Consider the following 26,610-nt stretch of genomic DNA (forward strand, 5'->3'; position numbering starts at 1 on the left):
TTTTCAGAACACAGAAGAGTAACTTATGTCTTTATTATTGAATTTATTTATTGAAAATTTTACACATGTATAAAATGCATTCTGACTACTATAACCTCATACCCTCTCTAGTATTCTTCTATTCCTCAAGTATTCTTCTCTGTGCAATTCCTATTTCAAACACTTAGTTTGTTTTTGTTTTTGTTTTCATTTATGAGAACCACTGAGTTTAACCAGAATTCCCAGTGTAACCGTGGGAATGGAGTATCTACTGGAGCCTGGTAGATACCTTCCTGGAAACACAACTGAAGACAGTTAACTATCTCTCTCCCAGAATCCCTCAGTAACCAGATCATCAGCAGAGTTCTTAGACTTGATTCTTAAATGCAGAACTGGCTGAGCACCATTATTTCTTTAATAATATCATTTGCTTATCTTTTCTATTGTCATATAGACACCACAGGTTTCTGAATTCCAAGAATTTAGTGCTCAGCAGAAGAGATGAATAAAATATAACTGGGACAATGATAGCCACAATAATTAATGGAACCTCAAAATGGAGTATTATTTTTCTGGAAGCTTTGACCAGAACAAAACAATTTCTATGTGCTATTATGCTTCACGGATTCAAAAAATCGTGGATCAAAGAATATTGACTTAGCCCAAAAACCTTAAAATTTCACATTCTGATTGAGACTATAAAACAGTCAGTGCCACCAACAACCAGGGAACAGTTACCAGACAAGCATGACACTGAGCAGATGGGCGATAGTGGCATTGCTTTATGCATTCTGTCAGCAGTATTTGCTGAGTGCAGGAGGAACTGAAGAAGGACACTTCCACATGAGCCTTTCTAATCCTGCCTATTTAATCCAACATTCCCCAAAGCCTCAAAGTTTAACACACCACAGCGTTTGTCTTTTCCCTTCTCTAATGATTCCCCTGATATACCTCTCTCCCTAGATCACGTGATCATGCATTCATTCTATTGCAGCTGGCAACTGCTGCCCCTACGATCAGTCTTTGTTCAGAGGCTACCAGCCAGTATAATAATCAATTACTCTCAGCAAAAATGCATACATCAATTTGTCTTGCACAGTTAATGAAATGCATCCAGGGTGGACAAAAGGGTTGCTCTGAACTATGTCTAATAAAAGACTAAATCTGTAGGAATACATATAAAAAGGCTAAACTGCCCTGATCAACACACGGAAATAGAAAACAATTGCTTAATTCTCCAGTAGAAATGAATCTGTTAAATTTCATTGACTTATTACTTTTGTTTTAGAAAGCACAGGTCGAGTTACTGAGAAGCCAGAGGAGGAAAAAAAGAACTGTGTCTTAATTGCAGCCTTGAAGAATAGAAAAAATGCAAAGGCGAACACCTTTAAAAGTATTTTTTTTTTCTACTTTTGCAGCCGATGTAGTTCTGTTTGTTTGTTCCCAAGAGGAAGGACTAGAGTTCAGGAAAAGGGAGGCCAGTTTTGTGAGTTACAGGGGATTTCCCCACAGCAGTTGATAGTTTCTGAGCAGCACTGTCAACATCTCCTGGAAGTCCCCGCCTCTTTAAGCTAAGGAAATGCCCAGTAACTTTCGTTTTACTCTGAAGCTGTCTGTACAGTGTGAAAGAACTGAGGCTTTTTCTCATGGCTGGTGAGTCTGGGGGCTCTTCCTGAATAAGGATTATGACTTGTGTCCTAGATTTTAGTTTATCCATAGCTTTGGGAAAGCAGAGAATTTTTTAAAAAGTGTGGGGACAGAGCAGAGCAGTGGCATAGAAGCCCGAGTACTGCTGGGAACTACTGTGTATTTGGAATTGTGGACATGCTGATATATATATATATATATGCAACTTCATCCCTTATTTTCCTTTTTGGAAATTAAAGAGGAGGGTAAAGGTAGAAAAACACACATGAGACAACTCTAAAAGTCTGTAATGAACTCTAAAACTGTTATATTTTCCTGAGATGGTGATTGACACATATTTGAAGTCACCACCTATTTTCCAAGCCTAGAGTTACTCTCTTGTTCCATTTTAAATGATTCCATTTTTCTTGTTAGCTCTCTGCTTCTGCTAAAATCAACTGTGTTGTAACTTATTCATGAATTCCTATCATAATGTTTTGACTCATGTCTTCCTTTCCAGGTCTTAGCCTTCTGTTCTATCCTTGGCATTCCTTTCAAATCATGCACCCTTACACTCACTCGGAAGCTGAAAAGGCACAGGACTGAAAATTCACTTGGTGTTTTGGTAGCAAGTGTTCAAGTGCATCTTATCATTTCTTTGGCTTTATTCTCAAAATGTGTATGTGAGGATGGACAATTTCTGGGGTTTTTAAATGTTATAATTAATGGAGTCATTAAGAAGATTTCAGGTCACTACTCTGCCCTCACCCTGATGAGTTAAATCTTAAAAAGACTTCAGACATCTAGTGACAATTTTGCAGCTTGTTTAGAAAAGATTTATACATAGATTCCTATGTTTAGAATTTTCAGGAAATTAGTTCTCGTTCTCAGTTTTGACATTTTAGATATCTATTATTATAGTTTCTTACTCAGGAACATAGATGGTTAGCTATTTCATTCATATATATACACATATACATATATATGTGTATATATATAATATTTTCCTGAGATGGTGATATATATATATATGTATGTATATGTATATATATATTTGTGTGTGTGTGTATAAATATATGTAGATAAAGGATACACATAGAGATGTAGTATCGACATTTCAGAAGGATTTTCCTATCTGAAATGCTGCACTTGTCTATGTTTCTGTAGTTCAATTAAAACTTGATTCAGCTTCAAACAAAAACCCAAGGTCTTTATCCTGCACAGATTCTTTCTACTGTGTTTTTCTACTACTTCGATTCTCCCTGGAGTGTAGTTCTTTCCATGTGTCTCATCTTCCAGTGTTTAACTTTAAGCTGTAGGATGGCTTATCTCTCATGATGTCAGTAAGGTATTTGTTGAGGACAGGGGTTAGGTTGTTCATAGAATTTTCTTGCAGCACATAACACACACATCTTCTCACCAGAGAAAGGAAAACAGAACAGACCAAAGTAAAAATTACACCAAAATAAAATGCGTGAATTTGAGTTTTTATTGAGCTTACTTACAAGAAGCAGGGATGACTCAAATGCAGCTTGAGTCACCAAAAAGCTCATGTCATCATGGGTGATAGCTCTTGAAAGCAGCAACTCTGGATCTTTGCACTGCTTGCAGGACATTGCAGTCTGAGGAGCTCTTCTCTTTTGTTCTCCTGGGCAGATCTCTTTCCACTCCAGGAGATGTTTATTCTTACTGGAAGCCTTTGAGGATCTTCCAAGTTTCCATTCCCTCAGATATGTGACAGTTTGTTTAATCCCTTTAAAACTTCCCATTCCTTCCAGATGGAATGTTTCAATTAAGAGTAAAACTGCCATATGACAAATGGTGTAGTCACTAAGTTAAATTCACACCCATGACTGGCTGTCTCTTCAGCAGGCATGCCATCTTCTGATTGGTTATGAGATTGTAATAACAGATAATTAAATAATAGGAATGAGGAACTGAATGGTATTAGACAAAACTAAGCATAGTATTCTTATCCATATAAACATTCATAACATATTTAACATTATTATACTGCTAGGGACTAAAACTACAGACTGAATAAATTTCATCTTCTAACTTTCCCTTTTGATTTCATTATTACTGCAAACCTACCTAGCAAATAACTATTGTAGTAGCAAAATAGTCTATGATTATTGTTGTTGAAATATTTTCTATGTGACTGCTATTTAACTGTCTCTGTCTTCGTGTTCAGTTATGTGAGCACGTTTTTGTTACCACTACTGTTTTATGACTGATGAAAAGCTGTATTTGTCAGCTTAGGTCCAATCCCTTTTGGTCAGAGTAAACTTGCTCTCACATGCAGGACACCGACATTACCTTATCTTCCTGAAAAGGTCTTTTAAAAAAAATGCATGCATCTGATCATTGCTTTTTCTGCTGCTGTTGACCCATTTGTACCAAAATATCCTGTTTCTAACACCCAGCCCCTCCAGCTTCCTGTCTACACCAGACACTCTCAAAACACTTTCAACCTTACCTGAAGAGCTATTAGCTCTACACACTACTTCCTCTGAGACACTGTCTTTTAATGGATGAGAGCTTTTAAAAGTGATTTTCTTGAACACACATCTGTCATTTAGATGAATATAGTGTCTTGGTTTTTGTTTGTTTGAGTAACTATTTTTCCCTTGGCCCTATAAATTTTACTGTACAGAGATTGGTGTTCAAAATGACATTTCCAAACCTAGACAATTAGCATTTAAATTGAGATGTTCAATAAAAATTGCTGACTCAAGGGAAAGATCATCATATCTCCCTCCAATTTGACATCTTCCAATGTGCTATATTTCATGTTTAGTTTTGCCAAACCTACCTTGTTCATAAATATTCTTAAAGAGTTGATTGACTAGCATTTCTTCATGTTTAGTGATCACAGAGAATTATTGAAAACTACCATTATATCAGAAGTAATGAAGACTGGTTGATAGCCCAGGGCTTCCAGAGCATATAATCATAATTATAATTATGAAACAAAAATGCCAGATTAGGCAGAACCAGGTACCTTAGGGGGGAAATACCTTTGGGAAAGGTTGGAAGCATCAAGGAAATTTACCAAATTTAGTGTTAACTAAGCTGAAATGTAGAGAGTAAATTGAAGACAATGGGAAGCCTAGAAGAAAGGAACACTTAGGAAATTAAACATTGCACATAATTATATGTAGATTTATAGAATAAAAGAAGATTGCGTGGTTAAAAATCAGTGATCAAGACAGATGATAGTAGAAGATGAAGCTGAGTGATAGGCCTAGATTTACATTGAGAAGTTAGGGTACTCAATATCTTTGTGAAGAATACATGAGAAAGATATGGTTTTTCAAAGTCCACAAAGTAATTATGAATGGAAAGAGTTGGGTGTAAACGGGAAAAGCTAATGAGATAGATAAGTGTAAACAAATTCTAGAAATATTTAGTAGGTATAATAAAAAAAAAACATAGATTTAAGTAGAAAACAAGACATAAACCAAAGAGTTGTACTGACACCAGGTTTTGCTTCTTCTTATACTAGAGGTGGAGTATTATTTATTAGTAAGTGTATAAAGAAGGGTGATTAAAATGAACTATTTTGATTTTTACATGCAATATAATGAGATTTTGGATTATGGAAAAGAGATAGTGCATTGATTATTGACTATGTGACTCTCACTCTTGGGATCCAAGTGTGGGTGGAATCTTTGAAATAAAAATTATTTATTTATTATTTAGAGTTTATAGTTCATGCATGGAGAATATGTGGTTTACAAGAATAACCCTTGGTAAAAACATTAATTTTTTAATAATAGTTTATGTATTTTTATAATTGGCAAATAATATTATGGTTATTATATAAAATGTTTTAAAATATATATATATTGTTTAATACCTAAATATGATTAATTTATACATATGTTACTTCTTTTTTTCTTGTGTGGTGATAAACACTTTTATTCTCTAAGATATTTGCAACAATATGACACATCATTTTGAACTATAGTCACTGGTGTCTAGAGAAGCAATGGAATTTATCCTAGCTAGAGAACAGTGGCTTCTTTCAGCAGCATCTCTTCAAGCTACTTCCTATCCCACCTTTCTACTGTTTCCCTGGCTGTAACAGTTTTGGATGCTACAATTAAGTAAGATCATACTGTATTTTAGATATATGTGCATGGCTTGGTTTATTGCACCTAACGCAATGTCCTATAGTTTCATCAATCTATTCACAAAGTCAAAACTTCATTTAAAATAATAAGTTTTATAAATGCTAAAACATTATCTGTAGCTATACCTAGAGCTATATCGATATCATCCCCATCTATATCTATATCACCTGTATCTTTACCTATCTATGTCCTTTTCCTTATCCACTCACATATCCACAGTCTTAATATCATGGATAATTTTACAATGCTTCAATAAATATTCATCCACCATCCCTATTTCATACAGAAGATATAATGAGGTGTAGATTTGATTGATCCAAGGTAGTTATATATTATTTCTAAAGAATATCTGTGAATCATTTTTATTATTCTAATGGTGTACTTGTTTATACTGCCATGAATAACGTACAAAGACTCACTTCCTTAGTGTACTCTACAACACTAGCCTTGTATCTTTCTTTTAAATTTTTATTTCTCTCTTTTATAATACATCTTGACCATACCTTTTCCTTCCTCCACCCCTCCTAGTTCTCTTTACCACTTCCCCTTCCCCCTAAATAAATTCTGCCCCCATTTCTCCCCTCAGAAAAGATCAGGCCTCCCAAGGATCTCAACCAAACATGGCATAGCAAAATAGAATGAGATTAGCACAAATCTTCACATCAGCCTAATAGGTGAAAATGGGTCCTGAAAGCAGACAAAATATTCAGAGACATCCCTTCTCACACTATCAGGAATACCTCCCAAAACACAAAGCCCATAAGTGTAATATATAGAGAGGACCAAGTGCAGACCCATGAAGACTCTGATAGCTGCTTCAGTCTCTGTGAACACACATAAGCCCTGCTTAGTTGATTTTGTGGGTCATGTTCTCCCAGTGTCCTCCTTCTCCTCTAGCTCTCACAACCCTCTGCCTTTTCAAGGGGCTTCCCAAGCTCTGAAGGAAGTGAACCAATCGAGACCTTCAACCTAGGCTCTCTTTCCACCTATTGTTTCGCTATGACTCTCTGCATCTGTTCCCATCAACTGCCCGAAGTAGCCTCTCTGAAGATGAATGGACTAGGCAGAAGGTCTATGAGTATAGTTGAAAACATCATTAGGAATCATTTCATTGATTTTTGTTTCATCATGGCAGCGTGGTGCATGGGCTTCCTTTCCTGGCATGGTTCTCAAATTAGACCACTCATTTGTTGGACACTCTCACAAGTTCTGTATCAACATTGCCCCAGTAAATCTTGCAGGCTGAACAAATGGTAGCTCAAAGATTTTGTGGCTGGTTTGGTGTCCTGTTCTCATCATTGGAAGCCTTCCCTGGATATAGAAGATGGAATGTTTAGGTTCCATATACTCCATCACTAGGAGTCCTTACTAGGGTACTCTTGACTAATAGATTCCAAGAAGTTTTCACTACACTAGGTTTCCACATCACCCATGCCCAATTGCCCTCTAATACAGTCATTTCTTACTGTACTTCTACCTTCCATTACTCTAGCCCTATACCTAATCCTTTCTATTCCCATTCTTACACTCCCCTAATCTACTTGCAAAATCTATTTCCCTTTCCCAAGGAGATCAATGGATCCCCTCTAGGGACCTCCTTGTTATATATCCTCTCTGGGTTTGTGGGTTGTAGCTTGATTATCTTTTACTAAATATGCAATATCTACTTATAAATGAGTACATAACATGTTTGTCTTTCTGGGTCTGAGTGGCCTCATTCAGAATGATAGTTTCCAGTTCCACCCATTTTTGTGCAAATTTCATGATACCATCATTTTTAACTGCTGGTAATTGTATAAATTGCTGCATTTAAATGCTGCATTGTATAAATACACAATATTTTCTGTATCCATTCTTTAGTTCAGGGATATCAAAGTTATTTCCAATTTCTGGCTGTTATGAATAAAGCTGCTATGAGCATAGTTGAGCAAGTGTCCCTGTGGTAGGATTGAAAGTCCTATAGGTATATGCTCAAGAGTCATGCAGCTCGATCTTAGGTAGATCAATTCCCATTTTTCTGAGAAACCACCTTATTGATTTTTATACTGACTATACAAACTTGTGTCATTTTAATTATGCTCATTTTGTTAGACATTAGATGATATATTACTGTGGCTTTAATATTCATTTCCTGATAATTAGAATTGCTGTTTGTTTGTTTGATTGTACATACATATTGACTATCTGTGTTTTTCTGTAAAATTGTCTGTTCGGTTCCTATCACTATGTTGTTACTTGGTTTTCTTGCTATTAAGGCTATTAAGTAGGTTGGCTCTCTTACATAATTAAGGTATAAGCTTGTCAGATTGCAAATCTGTATTTAAATTCTACAAGCTCTGTATTCTTTCATTGTTCCCTTTGGTTTTAGATTCGTTGCTTGTTGTGGGAAATATTAAAAAAGAATGGCATCTTCCCATATTATACCCACCTACTCTCTGCCCCTGCAGAGTGACCATGCACTGGTGGTCAATGTTTGACCTGTTCTTATTTCATGGAGATTCTCTTAATTGGAGCTCCAAAATCTCTCCACCCAGCTTTCTAAGTTCCCACTGGTGGGTCATTACCAACCATGCCACCCCATGCTTCAAAACTCTCAGCTTAGCTGCGATGGAGGTAAAATCCTTTGGTGATGTGAGGGTCATTGAAATACAGCCTTATTACAATGAAACCCAATGTCTAAAAAATTGTTCTTATCTTGGGCTTGTACCACAGTAAGAGCCAAGATTTTAAACTCTACTAAATACAAAACAAACAAAAAGACTTTTTATATTTATGTTCTTAACTGCTTTTAAGGTCATTAGGTTAAAAATCATTACACAGAGTAATATAACTGGAAATTCTCTCTATGTTTTTCTGGTAATTTCTACATAATTACTAGTCTAAACATTAAATAGTCTAAACTTTAATTATTGAGGTACTTTTCTTTTTGTTTGGTCTGAGATATAGAACTAATGTTATAAATGTATCCATAATAATATATATTGAAGAGGTAATCTTTACAGATAACAGAGTACTTTGGTTAAAAAGTAACTAAAGCATGTCTTTGGCTAAAATTCTTCCTTATTGTGTGACTTTCATGTATGCTTCTCTGTGGGCCTCATTCCACTTTGTTTATTTTAGCTTTGTAGTTACAAAGTGTATTTTTCCTTCATGTTTAAATTTTTGAGTCAAGATTTTTTAGTTTTTTTAACTTTGATTTTGTTATTATGATAAAATTACATCGTCTTCCCATTTCCTATCCCCCAACAAACTCTCCAGTGTATCAACCCCTTCTTGTGATTTAACTCTTCTTGATCTCTCTCAAACTCATAGCCTCTTTTATTTTCATTAATTTTGGTTACATACATATATGTATTTCAAGTTTTACAGTGCAGTATGGTATGAATTTAAAGTTTTTTTCCTAATTTTATTAAAATGAGACATGATTTTTGATAGATTTCATTGAAATTATAGTCTGCTTAGGCATTGTGGGTATTTTAAACAATTTTAACACTTCTGTTCCACAAACAAAGGATATCCTTCCATTTATACATAACATTTCATTTCTTTTCTAATATGTATTAGATTTCATAGTATACATCTTTCACTTCCTTGGCCAAATTCATTCTTGTCCCAAGTTTTGTAGCTACTTTTAGTAGAATTTATTTTTTGAGTTACTTTTCAGACACTTAATATCATAGAACAGTTAGCATTTTTATGTTGAATATTTTTATATTTTTATTGAAAAATTTTCATACAATATATTCTGATCAATATTTCCACTGCTTCAGTCTCTATCTGTTCATACCTACTTAACCACCTACACAACTCCATGCTCATCTTCTCTCTCTTTCTTTCTCTCTCTTTCTCTCTCTCTCTCAATATATATATATATAAATGAAAAACAAAACAACCCCCACAAAAATGACAAGCAAAACTAAATCAAACTAGAAAAAAACAAAAAATAGAAAGAAGCACAAAAAATATATGCACACAGATATAACTAATATAAAATAAAATTAAAATTATAATATAGAATCAAAATGTAAGTAATGCAAAAAAAGTAATGGAATCAAAATGCTTAAATATATACACTTGAATTTATTTTGTCTTGGACATTTATAGCTGGGAATTTGACTACCCTTAAGTGTGGTTTGTATATCTAATGAGACTCCTTTGGAGAAAGCTAATTTTTAAGTCATATGATCTACTAGTAGAATATGTAGTTCTTTTTTATTACTATTATTTTTAGCTGTTAAGAATGTTGAAACAGTTTCTCCTAATATATCCAATGTTAGTCTTATATTTGTAGCCATCCTTCTGTCTCAGTTTTCTAAGTGTGAGAAATCTGATGCATACATCATTATACCTATTAGTTTCTATAGCTTTGGTAAAATGTTTGAAGCTCCTGTTTATAAGACCCGCTCTGTTCCCCTAGAACCATATGCTTTCACTTTTTTTTTCTGATTTCTGGAATTCTCAATATTTTATGGGACAAAAGTGTAGAGGGTAAATTTGTCTTCTGATCATAGTAAAAATTATGTTATTTGTGGCCACTGAATATGATGTTATCCATGGTGAATCACACACACACACACACACACACACACACACACACATACTTATGTATATATATATATATACATATATACATGTTGAGTAGATGCTTCAACATTACCTGTGTAATAGAACATTAACCTGTGTTCTATTTACATTATCAAACTCTGTGAGACGATGTTTATAGACTATCATCCAAGACAAACATCTCTTCATCTCTTCTATATAATAGTGACACTTTAACCACAGTTTTTTCTCTTATCTGTGTCCTGAAACATCATATTAGTATCTTGTCAAGTGTCTCTTCACCAAATGACATGGAACACCATATGCTGTTATAAAAGAATCTCTAATATGTGAGCTAATTGTTCTGTCTAATATGTTCTGTTTAATTTATAGTAATTTTATGATTTGATAAATTAAAAGCTAAGTCCTCTGTGTATAGGGTATCTTACTAATATCCTTTCACAAAAATTGTTTTTGTGACATCTTGGGAAAACATTTCTTTAAAATAATTGGTGCAGTGGCAAATCATCAAGTTTTTATTGTTATAGAGCCTATGTCATGGTTGAGTATGTATTATCTTCATTTGTATATTTTATAGTAATTTGTTAATTAACTAATATAATCTTATATTTAGTTGTGACTATCATGAAATAAGAAATACTTATTACTGCACAGGCTTAATGTGAAGGTCTGGTATATTAATAGGCACAAAAACCTTAGCCTACATATTTGTACCTCAGAGTTGTTTTGCTGTCTTTTATTGTTTTTTGGTGGGTACATGCTTCCATATTCAGTCATACGTGCACAAGTAATGTTATACCTATTGAGTTAGCTGATATTAGGTAATTTTTCATGTTTTATAATTTCTATGTGTCTTTTTTCAGAATAAATGCCCAGCAAAAGCTGAAAAGAACATACAAGACAGTAAAGAAAATAAGCACTGTGACCTGGTCTAAAGTCCGTATTTACTATGTAGATAAATATTCTTTGACTGGGCCATTTTGATGTGAAAGTTATTTTGACATTGTCATTAAGTAATTAATGTGGTAAAGTTAAGTGAGAATTACTTAAATATTCTGTCTTTCATATACTCCATGCTCGTCTTATTTTTAACACTAAAATTAAAAATGGTACTTTGATACCTCTATCTTACTACGCTATAAATATTTAATCATGCTAAATTTTACTATGCTCAAATATTTATATTCTTAATATATTAGATTCTAAATTCTGTTTATAAACAAAATGAAATAATTATGAATTTTGATGCATGTATTTGTAATTAATGTTTATTAATAAATCCATTATTGTATTTAAGCACAAAGACATGCATACAATATAAGTTTAATATAATGAGAATAAAAGGCATACTGCTTTAAGTGAACTAAACACAAAGGAGTGACTCTACAGACTAGTGAGAATTTCCTATCTTGACAAGAGCTTTGCCTTCCCCCAAGAACACAGTATCTGGGTGAATCATTGTCTCTTCAGGACCAACCAGGAGATTGGTAAAAATAAAACCAATGAATCACCCATGCTACACAAAAGGAGAAGCAGTTACTGAAAAGCCTGCATAGTCTATGCCCTAATAAGCATAGGCTGCTGCAAACTTGGAAGGTTGACCTATTTCTCCAGGTTCAAAGAAACACGCATGTTGCTTCTTGGTAAATGGGAAAAGAGAGCTTGTCTTCAGAAATGTTGTTCCATCACAAAGACCTACCTAAGGTTAGTCCAAACTTTACCTGGCTTGTAGTTGAACAAGTCTTTTGTCTCTGACAGAAAACAATCACCCTGACAAACCACTTAAGGTGTTGGAACAGCTGGGCAAAGAATTCCTTACGGAGTACCTAGAAAAACTGGTACAAAGCAATGTACTGAAATTAAAGGAGGACGAGAAACAAAAGTTTAACAATGCCGAACGCAGTGACAAGCGCTGGGTTTTTGTAGATGCCATGAAAAGGAAACACAGCAAAGTAGGAGAAATGCTTCTGCAGACATTCCTTAATGTGGACCCAGGCAGCAGTCATGGTGAAGGTAAGAGCAGGATGCACTGTGGACAGCACAGGGGGCTCTTGATCTGTTCGATTTTCAGGCCCAACACTCGCTTTGGTTTTCTAATCTTTGTGTCATCATTTTTCTCTAAAATAGATAACATTTTAGAAAGTGTGTTGACTTTCATGAGTTGGACCCAGTTTCCAACGTGGTAAAAATAAGGTAAACCCTATGTTCAAGCTATTTTGAGAAATAGCTAGTCACCTGACAATTATAGAATGGAACACTAAACCTAAAGTTTATCACATTGTGAATTCTGTGGCTCTCATCAGTCTTCGCTTCTGTAAAATGGGAGCATTCTAATACTTAATTGTATTGAATTGAATGTTCAGCAGAGAGGAGGCACAAAAGGGCACTCCCTTGAACAACCCCAGGCTTTGTCTGTTCTAGAATCTCCAGGGTGACTCCAGGACGGCATGAAACCATTGGTCCAGTACACAGGGGAAAAGGATATTAGAATAGGTCTAGGCTCTGGCTAGTCATTTGCATATGGATTTAATTCTGAAGGTCAGACAAAACAGAGTGAAGGACAGGCAGAATCCAAGATATTTGTTACACTGAACTAATTTGTGCCAGGAACTTTTAGTCAGAGAGAAGCAGTTCTATTGGCCAAGGATTACATCTTTGCCTTATCTAAGAGGAATTCCTCACTTGTTATACTAATTAATAGGATTTCTTATCAGTTATAGGAGTCAAAAATTAAAAATTTATCTAAATTCTTATTGCTTTAAAATTTCTTCCCCTCCAAGACGGTAGGTAGGAGCATCTTATGCATAGTAACACACACCGAAATGGCAAAAATTCGTGATACATTTCACTGAAGAGTATAAGAGTATTACTAAAATTATTTCCTTAATTGTTTTTCCTTTTGTTTTATATGATATTAGAAAAGCTAAACTGGAATATTAGTTGAAGTAATTTTTAATAGGTAACACTCTGGTAAATGAATTATTTTGGCAAAGGTACAATTGAAATAAACAAGTATGAGGATTGAAATAAATAGAGTAAAATCATAAGAAATTTAAAGTTGTTGAGCATGGAAAAGTCTGGTTTGATCCCAAATTACATTGATGTTCTCCAGAGAATGAGCAGAATTCAGGGTCTCATTGTTGGGCTCTTCTGCGTTTTAACTCAACCAACTCCCTCTCCTCTCTTAGTTGTGTAATCTCCTGTGCTACTGACTAGCAGTCCCAACTGTTACTTATCAAACAGCCATCTGCACTTAGTTTTCCTCTAGACTGTTCTACCCAGCCAACAAATCAGGTCTCTAAATCAGACTGAAACATTTACCTAATGTGATGTATTTTACAGCTAATCTGGAAGTGGAGGAACCCGAAGAATCATTGGACACTCTCAAGCTTTGTTCCCCTGAGGACTTCACAAGGCTTTGCAGAGAACAGGCACAAGAAGTACTGTCCTTTGTTGTTGGAATAGAGACACCAAAACAGTTGTTCATATTAAACACAATTTCTTAAACCTCTGAGCCCAAGAGATGGTGATATAACTGCTATAGATTATGATTTTGATTATAAACAAAGTCAATTTGTCTTAATTCAGTGATAAAAATCATACTGCTCATTTAGTTTATTTTTTCTCTCCTATTCATGAGTTATGAAAATTTTATCTGCAGTCATGGAATCAAATTATCTATAAAACAACACAGTTGACTAGTAGTTATCTGTAGACTTATTTTAAAAAGCACACATACTGAAGGTTTATTGTTACAGTATATAGAACATAATATTGATATACTAAAACTGGCATCACAATTATATTACTAAACACAATTAATTTTATATTTTTCTTGACATGAACTGATAATATCTTTGGATTTTATAGCTAGGCTAATTCTTACATTCTAGGGAACTTTGACTAGGTACTAGTCAACTAGAGAAGAGACTAGTAGTTATACTGGTTTTTCTCAAGACTTATATGTAGTTATCTCAGCTAGAGTCTTGTTCTGTCTTTAGCCCTTGAGAAGGACACAGACAGTAGCTTTCAGTTACAGTTTGAGGGAAAAGGGAACTATATGAGACCTTAAGAAAGCAATACTTATGATAGTCTAATATGCTTTCAAAAAACTCAAGTAATCCAGTTTCATTGTATGTTGATATTATACAGATTTACCCAATAAAGGAGGTCAATGGCCGTACTCGGAAGGCTCTTATCATATGCAATACAAAGTTCAAACATCTCTCACTGAGGCATGGGGCTGAATTTGACATCACTGGCATGAAAGGCCTTCTTGAAGACTTAGGCTATGATGTGGTGGTAAAAGAGGAGCTTACAGCTGAGGTAAGAGCCACTGCAACATCCTAAACTGGGAACACTAAGAGTTTCATTCACAGATTAGCATTATAATGTTAAGGAGAAACTCAGGTGATGGTGTGCGTGTGTGTGTGTGTGTGTGTGTGTGTGTGTGTGTGTGTGTGTTTGTGTGTGTGTGTGTGTGTATGTGTGTGTGTATGTGAGAGAGAGTCAGTGAGAGGGGGGAGGGAAAGGGAAAGGGGAAGGGAAAGGGAAGGGGAAGGGAAAGGGAAAGAGAAAGAGAGAGAGATCAAAATAGTTATCTGTGCCTTTTTAAGTTTCAAATAATCCATGTACTATACAAAAAGTGCCCGGCAGTATGGGTTCATGCAGTATTTTTAATTCCAAATTGGAGCAATTGAGACTCAGTGCCAGAACATAATGATGAGCAGGCACTGAATAAGAGGCAGACAATTCACATTTTGCAATACAGTGTAGCACGGAGAATAACAACCGGCCATAAGAAAAACATAACTTCAAGAATGGTGTATGTGTTTATCTACATAACTAAAATTGAATGCATGTTAACTCAAACTGGAAGATATGAAAGGAGAGGGATGAGAGTTGTAGATAGGCTGTGCTAAAAGGCGAGGCCATCTAGAAAACCTTAGTGAAGATAATGAAGACACTGAAGCAAGGAGCTCTGAAAATGTGTGAACAGAGAGACTTTCAAGTTGAGAGGGGTGTATAAGCTACATCTAGAGTAAATGGTGCAAGAAGGCAAGTAAAGTATCTGATCCCTTTTTGTATATTTCCAATGTTGATTTTACTGAAATGAGGAGGTAAGATTTATCTTAACTGTCATCCCACTAAAGGAAATCATCAATTTTCTCCAGGGCATGGAATCAGAGATGAAAGACTTTGCTGCACTCTCAGAGCACCAGACATCAGACAGCACATTCCTGGTGCTGATGTCTCATGGCACACTGTATGGCATTTGTGGAACAATGCACAGTGAAAAAACTCCAGATGTGCTACAGTATGATACCATCTATAAGATATTCAACAATTGCCACTGTCCAGGTCTACGAAACAAACCCAAAGTCATAATTGTGCAGGCCTGCAGAGGGGGTAAGTTCTTTGGTGAAACCGTGAACTCGCAGGCTGCTAGCTATGTGGGTGCTGGCAGGGTAATACCACATAGGCTTTGTATCTAGGAGAAATAACTTTAGGCTCTGCTTAGTTTTCAGAAATTAATGGTTCCAATAGGAAATGCCATCAAATGTGCCATAACAAAAATTTGCCTGGTTAGTTGAAAGATTTTCATATAAGTTTTACCCAATATAAGTGATTAAGAACTTTTCCTGAATCCCCAAGTTAATTGAGAGAAGTATACAAATATTAGAGCAAAATGGTTTCATTTTTTAATATACTTGTAGTTTTTGTATTATCATTTTGAAATTTGTGTTTGAAAGTAGGACAATACAATTGTATCTGAGTTCAGTACCCTACTCTCACTAATGAATAGACCATAGGACCATACAGAAAGAAGGTCAGCAAAGAAACACGAGGGTTAGACTACATTATAAATCAAATGGGAGTCAATAATATCTACAGAATACTGTAATCAACATACATCTAATATACGTTTGCAATCCCAGGTCTGGGGAGAGAAGGAAAGGTACTTTTCAGGGGACGACCCTGCAGCCCAGTGGCCAGACATCACCAAGCATTTGTCAAGGTTGTGACTAGTACATAAAATGTACATATAATACATTTACTCCTCAACAAGATTATCATTCAAAATATCCTTCATACCCATATTTTTTAAGGACATAGCAAATTATACAACCAGCCTATGTTACCATCAACACATGCCTGGATAAAGAAAATGTCTTTATGCATAATTAGGTACAATAAAACCATAAAAAGAATAAATTCCTGAAATCTGAAACAAAATAAAAATGGAACTGTATATCTTCATGTTAAGCAAGATGAATCAGTCAAAGAATGATGATTGTCCAATGTTATTTTTCAGTTTCTTATGTGTGGAAACCAAATAAAAAATATAAAAATGTGATCTAAAGATGTAAGAGTGTTCATAAGTGACAAAATGAGAATTTGGAGCTGGGGAATATAGCAAGAAGGGAGTGTGAAAAGAAACAATAGAGGGAATCAAGGCAAATGAGAGCAGCATGGTCAGGGCAAATGTGTCTATGTGTGAAAGTGCACTATGTTACATTTACTGCTGCAGTCACTGCATATAAAAACCAGTATATGAAAATTCAATACTTTAGTGTGTCCACATATAATTCTGTCTTTTATTTTATCCTGTACTGATAATAGAAAATAATTGTTTCATTTTGATATTCTATATACTTATTCTTGATTTGATCAATGTATACCATACCAACCTTCAATTTCTCCATCCCTCTCTTGCTGCTCCACATCTTTTATTGAAGCATTTTCACTTCCACCTTTGTGTATCTCCTTAGTTTTTAATCTATACAAAGATTAAAACTAATCTAAGACTAGTTATAAATAAAATCATCTAAAATTGCCTTTTCCAATCTGGCTTACTTTGCTTAACATGATGACCTCAGATTTAACCCATTTGCTTTCAAATACTAAAATTTTGATCTCATTTCATTGCATAATGCTTTCTTGTCTGTATTAATCTCATTGCTCTTATACATTCATTTATTAATGTGTACCTATGCTGATGTCACAATTTGGATATGATGAATAGTAAAACAATTCATATGGGTGCATGCATATGTCTATTGCATATTTTATTTTATTTACATTGAAACGGAGTTTTGCTGTATATTTCCACCTTGTCAGGAACTCACAGTAATCTCCTGTCTCAGTCCCTTGGGAGCTAAGATTATAGATGTGTACTATCACATCCAATGTGTAGGCATCCTAATATAGATATATATAAATATAGATAGGCCTCTATGACTTTGAATTCATATAACCATAGGTCTATAAGTAATTAAAGTAGAAATAACTTTTCTATAGCCAGGTGGTATAAAATGATGCAGATCTAAAAGTCCTCTGCTGTTTTTAGTAAACATATTCTTACAACTTTTTGACTCTGCCCTTATTTTTCTTCATCATGCAACATTTCTCAATAATCCTAGAGGGAAAGAAATTCTCAGTCTCTGTCTGTCTGTCTGTCTCTGTCTGTCTGTCTGTCTCTGTGTATCTGTGTGTCTATGTGTCTGTGTGTCTGTCTGTCTGTCTGTCTCTCTCTTCTCTCTCTCTCTCTCTCTCTCTGTGTGTGTGTGTATGTGTGTGTGTGTGTGTGTGTGTGTGTGTGTGCTCTTATTTACTTATGTGTATGTATATGTGAAACTAATCTTACTCAGTGTGATCAGTGCTAGAATGTATTGTTTCTCCAGGGAACCCTGGGGAAGTGTGGATCAAAGAGTCTTCAAAACCCCAGCCATGCAGAACTGTAGATCTACCTAGGAATATGGAAGCTGATGCTGTCCGGCTGAGCCATGTGGAGAAGGACTTCATTTCCTTCTACTCTACAACCCCACGTATGTGTTTTCTCAACCATACAGCTTTACAGGTCAAAAGCCATCTTTATATAGCAATGGTCTAACACAAATTTTGAGGGTAACAATTTATGTTAAATAAATCTTATTTTTGTTTTGAGGACTTGTACTCCTTATGCAAACTTTTAAGACTAGCCTTTTATTATGATTAGGGAATTGAATAGTGAAAGATATATATATTCCAGTCCAGGGGATACCCTTCACAGCTTTTAAAATACAGTATTGATTTGATTCATTTTTTAAAATCAAATTCCTTCAATGTTCTTACATAAAAAGTTATAGATCACAGAATTATATGCTTCTTCTCAAATGTTCAGCACCAAGAACATTTTGGCCAACATCCTGTCAAATTCTAGATACACCAATTCTATGACATTGCCCACTAGGAATGGGGTATCCTGTTAAAGAAGTTGAAGAAGACACATTCACTGGTCTCAAAGTGGGGTACAGTGCTGAGTGTTTGATCTCTGTATGTGTTCCCTAAGGTGCTTTATGTCCACTTTTTGAATTTGTATATTTTTCATAGCTTCTTTTTAAAAATATTTTGTGGAGGCAAACTTGATAGCCCAAAATGGCACAGGTTTAATGTCTACACTTAATGAGTTTGAAGATATATGTGAAACCATCAGGACAGAGTATGGTATCTGCTTACCTCTCTCCTCCCAAAGTATATCAGTCTCATCTATTTTCCTTACTGAGTATATTTTGTATGAAAACATTATACATATAATCTACTGATCGCACTTTGTAGATCAGTATTATTATTTGTGAAGCATACATAATACTTGTAAATACAGCAGACCCTATGACCCATACCTGAAATATTGTTCTTTATAGTATTTTGTTAATTATATATTAATTATATGGTAAAAAGCAAAGAAACTATCAACAAAACACAATGATATAATCTATTGACAACTTAAATGTTATCAATCAATAGGAAGTGAGTTACTGTACAAAATGAGTTAGTGTAGGCATATCTATACTTCACTGTACGTTGCCAGACTCTGCTAAAATAGATAGATAGATAGATAGATAGATAGATAGATAGATAGATAGATAGAGAGATAGATAAAGCACAGAAAATCTACAAAGCAATGTATGACACTTTCTGTCTTCACAGATCACTTGTCCTACCGAGACAAAACAAGAGGCTCTTACTTCATCACCAAACTCATTTCCTGCTTCCGGAAACATGCCTGTTCTTGCCATCTCTTAGATATATTTCTGAAGGTGAATGCTTTGCAGCTCATTTATATTTTTCATAAAGACTTCACTATACTCATTTTTCACATTTCAATAATATAGTTAGACATACAAAATAAAATGGTATGTGTTTTTTTTTATTCACATGTTTAAAATACAGTTAGAAAAAGATGCCAATGTATCACAGTGAAAGTTCTAAACAGATTAGAAAAATACAAATTAGAACTTGCATATTTTGAATTACCAGATTAAATCCAAGTCTCTCTCATGATAAGTATTAGTTTTGGAAAGAAAGAAGATTAATAACATGAACAAAAGAAAAGATAGGTGAATATAAATCCAAAATTATAGAAGACATTATATATTTGTGAGAAAACAAAGACATTTTACAAGTTAGAGAAAATGAAGTCAGTTTTTTAATTGAAAATAGATTATTTCCTAAATAAAGTATCCTGATTATGATTTCTTCTTGCTCTATTCTTCCTGGTTCCTCACCCCACCTCCAAATCAGAACCATTCCTTTTTCTGTCACTTAATGGAAAACAAACAGGCTTCCAAAAGATGATAAAACAAATAAAATAAGGTAGCAAATAAATCAAATAAAATAGAATTTTGGTGGTGGTGGTGGTGGTTGTGGTAGTGGTGGTGGTTTTTATTGGTTTTTGTTTGTTTGGAGTTTTTTGTTTTGTTATTGTTGTGTTGTGGTTTGATTTGCTTTTTTGTTTGTTTTGGGGGTTAATGGTTCTTTGGTTTTTTTGGGGGGTTTGAGAAATGTAGCATATAGTTTTACTCTAGTTCTCTGCCATATCTAATCTCAATTTTAGATATGGGCCTCATTACATGGAGTAAGACTTGAATCAAATAACGTATTGGTTGGTTACTCCTCAAACTGTATGTCACTATGTACTAGCATATCTTATAGGCAGGACATTTGTTAAATAGGACAGTGTCCATTGCCATGGAGAAACTTCCCAGTTTCACAAGTTCCCATTTATTAATTGTTGACTTTAGTGCTTATTCTAATGTTATGGTGTCCTGGGCCAGTTTGTTCAAGGCTGGGTCTTCACTTTCTCTTCTCTTAGGTTCAGTGTAACCTATAGTATTATGTTGAGGTCTTTGATTTCTTTGGAGATGAGTTTTGTGCATGGTGACAAGTATGGATCTATTTGGATTCTTCTATGTTCAGTCATCCAGTTAGACAAACATTTGTTGAAGATTCTATCTTTTATCCAATATACATGTCTAGCTTCTTTATAAAATATCAAGTGTCTTATCATGGCCTCTAATTAGATTCCATTAATAATCAAGTCTGTTTTTCTTCCAGTTCCATGCAGTTTTTTCTTACTATAGCTCTGGAATACAAATTAAGCTCTGGAATACTGAAACATCTTGCAGTTCAGGATTGTTATTCAGGATTATCTAAGCTATCATGTGTTTTTTTTTGTGTTTGCAAGCTTTGTGACACTTGTCCTTTCAAGGTTAATGTTTTAGAATTTTTTTCGTAAGTGCATTAAATATGTAGATTACTTTTGTTGGATGACCATTTTCAGTACCATAATCCTACCTAGCCATGAGCATGGGAGACATTTCAATATTCTGATATCTTCTTCAAATTCTTTTAATGTTTTTAAAGTTTAGAGTTAGCCCAAGATACAGTTTTGAGACTATTGTGAAAGGTTTTGTTTCCTTGATTTCTTTCTTAGTCTGTTCTTCATTGTACCTAGGAGGCCTACTCATTTTTATAAGGAAATTGTGTATCCAGATGCTTTGCCAGAAGTGTCCATCAGCTTTAGGAATAAGCTGCTGGAAGTTTTATGATCATAACATTTGCAAATAAAGGTACTTTGATTTCTTCCTTTCCAGTTTGCATTTCTTTGGTCTCTTTCAGTTGTTTTATTGCTCTAGATAATACTTGAAGTACTATATTCAATACACAAGGAAAGAGTGGACAACCTTGTCTTGTTCCTGATTTTAGTAGAATTGTGTTTTGCTTTTTCCACTTAGATTGATTTGCCTACAGTCTTGCTGTAAACTGCCTTTATTGTGTTAATGTGTGTCCCTTGTATCCCTAATCTCTCTAGCACTTTTATCATAAAGTGCTGCTGGATTTTGTCAAAGTCTTTTCTGTACCTAGTGAGATGATCATGTAGAGAGAATCTTGTGGGTATATCTTTCAGTTTGTTTATATAGTGGATTGCATTTATCACTTTACATATAGTGAACCATCAATGCATCTTGAAATGAAGCCTACTTGATCATGGTAGATGACCGTTTTGATATGTTCTGGGATTCTGTTTGTGAAATTTTTGTTGAGAATGTTTGGACCTATGTTCAATAGGGCAACTCGTCTGAGATTCTCCTTTTTAGTTGGGCCTTTATGTTGCTTGATTTTTTTTATTAGATTTTTTAAATTTACATTTCAAATGTTATCCCTTTTCCTGGTCCCTCCCACCCCCAAAAAAACCCTTATTGAATTCTTCTCCCCCTGCTTCTATGAGGGTGTTCCCCCACCCACCCACTTTGCTTCCCTGCCCTCCGATTCCCCTACACTGGGACATCCAGCCTTCACAGGATCAGGCACCTCTTCTCCAATTAATACCAGACAAGGCCATCCTCTTCTACATATGCAACTGAAGCCATAGGTCCTTCCATATGTACTCCTTGGTTGATGGTTTAGTCCCTGGGAGCTCTGGGGCATCTAGTTGGTTGATATTGTTCTTCCCATAGGGTTGCAAACCCCTTCAGCTCCTTTGGTCCTTTCTCTAACTCCTTCACTGGGGAACCTGTGCTCAGTCCTAAGTAACTGTGGCGTTGTAAAATGGATAAGGTGATGTTCCTTCTGTTTTGTGGAATAATTCAAGAAGTATTCATATTAACTCTTCTTTGAAAGTCTGGTAGAATTCTTTGATACAACCATCTGGCTCTTGGGTATTTTAGTTGGAAGAATTTAAGTACTGTATTACTGTATTAGTCTTCTATGGTGAATAGGATGTGATCGGTCAGTGCAAGGGAAACAAAAGACACACAGGCTGGGCCTAGGTCTCTCTTATGTACTTAGCAGATGTGGAGCTTGGTCTTCATGTGGGTCCTGAACAACTGAAGTAGGGGCTATTCCAAGAGCTGTGGCCTATATGTCGGGTATCTTCTTCTACCTAGGCTGCCTTGGCTGACCTCACTGGTAGAAGAAGCATCTAGCCTCTCAGAGACTTGAAGTGCCAGAGTGAAGGAATATCCAATGAGGAGAAGGGGGGATATGGAGGAAAAACTGTGAAAAGGGTAAACGGAAATGAGTGGGATATGAAGTAAATAAGTAAAAATTAAAATTAAATTAAGAAAAAGAAGAAGTCGCTGAAATTTTAATTTACTTCAGTGAAGGCTCATTCTGGCCAGGGCTTAAAATAGGCCATCTTCCAAATTGAGTTCTCTTGAAAACAAGGAAAAGAGAGTGAAGATTCGAGGGTCTCAGATTAGATATGCTCATTTCTATGTAGAGTAATCTTATAAGGCCCAACCAACCCTGCTTACAAATAAACTTCATTTTGTGCTAGACTAGGGGCTAAATTCCAATTCCAGAAAAAAAATCACAAAGTCCATCTGAGCAAACATCCTATGAAAACCCCCATCCCCTGAACAGATACAGCCCAGATACAACAGCAGGATCAAGGTACATAGAGATAACCTAAGACATGCTTCAGAGAGTAGATACCCTGACCATCTTATTTGTCATGTGGTTCTGCCCTGGTGTTCAGTTCCTGCAGTTTTTAAAATATTAACTTGATGACCTACATGGAAATTCCCGAAGCTTGCTCCAACCATTATAAAAACTTATATCCCTAGATTCAAGGCTTTCACTCTGACCCACTGAAATGGTGAGAGTCTGAGAAACCTTGCTCCCAATCTAATCTCTTAATTAAAGACCTGTTATGCTTTGCATATGCTCAGCTCAGGGAGTGGCACTACTAGAAGTGTGGTCTTGTTGGAGGAAGTGTGTCACTGTGAGGGTGGGCTTGGAGACACTCCTCCTAGCTGCCAGAGGATGCTCAGTCTGTTCCTAGCTTCCTTTGGATCAAGATATAGAACTCTTAGCTCCTCATGCATCATGTCTCCTGAATGTTGTCATGTTCCTGCCTTGAGGATAATGGACTGAATCTCTAAACCTGTAAGCCAGTCCCAATTAAATATTGTCATTTATAAGATTTGCCTTGGTCATGGTGTCTGTTCACAGCAGTAACACCCTAACTAAGAATGAAGTTGGTATCAGGTAGTGGGGTATTGCTGTGATAGGTCTGACCATGCTTTTGTTTGGAAGACTGGATTTTGGCACTTTGAATTTGAAAAGCAGTGGAATGCTTTAAATGAGGCTTAGTGGGCTATCCCAGTAAGAATATGGAATACTTTGCTACTGAGAATGATCTGAATTGTGCAGGCCTGGCCCAAGAGGTTTCAGTGGAGAATTTCAATATGTGGCTTACAGACTGCTTTTGTGTTATTTTGGTGAAAAAGTGGCTACTTTTTGCCCTTGTCTAAAGAGTCTGCCTGAGGCTAAGGTGAAGTGACTCAGATTAATTGCATTGACAAAGGAAGTCGCAGAGACTTTTTTCCACTGGTAAGTCTTCTGAAGAGCATTTTGAGCAAGTGTAGCAAGCTTAGAAAGGAAAAATTTGCAATACATGGTTTGAGTATTAAAGCAGCACCAGGAAGTGAAATAGAGTTGAATCCTATGTTCTAGAAGATAGCGGATTAAGGGAGTGGGACTTTGAGGCAAAAGCCTACATAACTGAATTTAAATCCAGGGATGGTGATCCCACACCTTTAGTCCCAGGAGATTACATACAGATATCTAAACTCAAGATCAATTTACAGATCAAGATCCAGGACAGCCAATTTAGGGAGTGAAGGAATTGGAAAACAGGAAGAAATAATGTAATAGAATAAGGGATGCCATGTTCTAGCCTCAGCAAGCAGCAGAACTCAACAGTTTTGTCCACATGGTTCTGGCTTTAGAGTCCAGAAGAGAAGGGACTAATGGGACAACTGATGCTGGTTAGCTGGAGCTAAGAAATTAGTGGTGATTAAGAAGATACCAGCATCATTGAGATGAAACTGTCTGGCAAGTGTTTTCTGAGAGCACAAAGAACCTGTGTTCCAGAGATAGCCAAGGTTATAGCTCGTGCTGCAGCTGTACTCCATAATGTCCCCTAGGTGGTACAAGTTTTGAAGTCTCGAAAGTGTCATGAAGAACAGCTGAGACTTGACACTGTGAGGGGCTGTGGAAGGCCATTGGTGAAAGTACAGCCCTAGTTGCAGTTGACAGCCCAGGACTGAAAGAAGTTGAGGTTTGGCCCCAAGAAGAGAGCCTGTAAGAGGCTATTGGTGAAGCCTAGTTATAGTGGAAGACCCCAGTGTATTAGAGATGCCAGTACCATAGGATCACCAAGAACAGTGGAAGTAGAGTGGATCAACTTGAGCTTTGAGTGCTACAGAGGGGAGAGTTGGAGAAGTGACACTAGCCCTTTGGAGTAATCGAGAAGATCATGTGTGGATCCCAGAAACAAGAAGCTGTACCACTGAAGTTGCCTTGGAGACTCCAGGATGTTCAAGATGCCAGGGTCATGGTCTATCTGCTGAGAAAAACTTCTAATAGGGAGTGGAAACTGCCCAAGTGAAAGAAGTTTATTGCAACCAACAAAGATTAAAAAGAAAAAAGGGAAATGGAGATCTGAAGACCATATTGACACCAGACATAGAGATACAGAATTTGGAGTTTGTCCAGCTGGTTTCCTATCTTGCTTTGGGGATTATAGTTAAGTTATTGGATGAATCTCAGAAGAGACCTTGAATTTTGGACTTTTAACACTATTGAAACTGCTGTAGACTATGGGGACTTTTGAAGTTGGACTAAATGTATTTTGCATTATGCTATGTTTAGGCATGGCCCCCATAAACTCATGTTTGGACAAGTTTATGGTAGTCAGGGAGTGGAATGTGATAGTTTGCATAGGCTCAGCTCAGGGAATGGCAATATTAGAAGTGTGGCCTTGTTGGAGGAAGTGTGTCACTGTGGAGGTGGGCTTGGAGACACTCCTCCTAGCTGCCAGAGAACGCTCAGTCTGTTCCTAGCTTCCTTTGGATAAAGATATAGAACTCTCAGCTCCTTGTGCATCATGTATCCCTGAATGTTGCCATGCTCCTGCTTTGAGGATAATGGACTGAATCTCTAAACCTGTAAGCCAGTCCCAATCAAATATTGACATTTATAAGACTTGCCTTGGCCATGGTGTCTGTTCATAGCAGTAAAACCCTTAAACAAGACCCTTGTGTGTTTACATCAGAACTGGCTCCTTGGTGGTCTTTGGGCTCCCTGTGACTTGGGCATAACAATCTTACATTAGGTAGGGTAGTAATGTTGAGATAGAGTTTCCATAGGACTTATTCCCACACTCCTAAATTCTATTCATCCCTACAATTTTCTGAACTTCAATGAAGCATGTTTTCTGTGAATATGAAGCTTGTATACTACACCTCTTAATTTTGGTTTTAGGTGCAACAATCCTTTGAAAAGCCAAGTATTAATTCCCAGATGCCCACCATTGATCGAGCAACCTTGACAAGATATTTCTACCTCTTTCCTGGCAACTAAGAACAGTAAGTAGATTTCCTATCAGAGACCTGAATATTTGGATGACCAAGATGGTCTCTTGATTGGCCTAGGACATTGATTACTGGCACATTTTTGTTATACTTTTATACATTTAGACTCCACTTATCAACTCAAACAATCAAACAAATGATAAAGGTTATAGAAAAAACAAAGGTAAAACTAAAAAAAGCAACAATGAATGGTGGAAGATTTGACAGTTATTGAAGTAAGTTAGATTATGTCCATATATTTATTAGTGTTTATATCATTTCTATCTTGAGGTGTATCTTTTTAATCTCCTGTATAAACTATAGAGAGTCCAAGTGGATGTCAAGGAGGAATAAATAACAAGAACATGGTTGGCAGTAAGGGAATGAATTCCCTTTTGGATAAATATATTTACCATCTATGTATTCTTTGTCTCCTCTGCAGATGCAACAAGCAACTGAAGCTCGCTTCTTCAGCTTGAAGAATTGATCTTGGCCAAGGATCACATTCTATACCTGCAATTCCAGAACTAGGGAAACTGAGGAAAGAATAATTATGAATTCAAGACCAGTCCAAGCAATACAGTGGGATTCTGTCACATAAACAAGCAAACAAGCAAAAA

General features: G+C 35.8%; 1 protein-coding gene across 1 annotated transcript; it reads left to right on the plus strand.

The window, feature by feature from the left end:
* Positions 1–66: 66 nt before the first annotated feature.
* On the plus strand, positions 67–26,610 carry Casp4 (caspase 4). The gene is made up of 9 exons (XM_031344047.1): positions 67–1,632; positions 12,066–12,320; positions 13,650–13,747; positions 14,460–14,633; positions 15,482–15,716; positions 17,993–18,136; positions 19,278–19,387; positions 25,902–26,005; positions 26,433–26,610. Exons 1-8 carry the CDS (start codon positions 1,626–1,628, stop codon positions 25,998–26,000), a joined length of 1,122 nt encoding a protein of 373 aa, XP_031199907.1. The 5' UTR covers positions 67–1,625; the 3' UTR covers positions 26,001–26,005; positions 26,433–26,610.

Source organism: Mastomys coucha, unplaced genomic scaffold (genome assembly GCF_008632895.1).
Source record: "Mastomys coucha isolate ucsf_1 unplaced genomic scaffold, UCSF_Mcou_1 pScaffold23, whole genome shotgun sequence".
Lineage (NCBI taxonomy): Eukaryota > Metazoa > Chordata > Mammalia > Rodentia > Muridae > Mastomys > Mastomys coucha.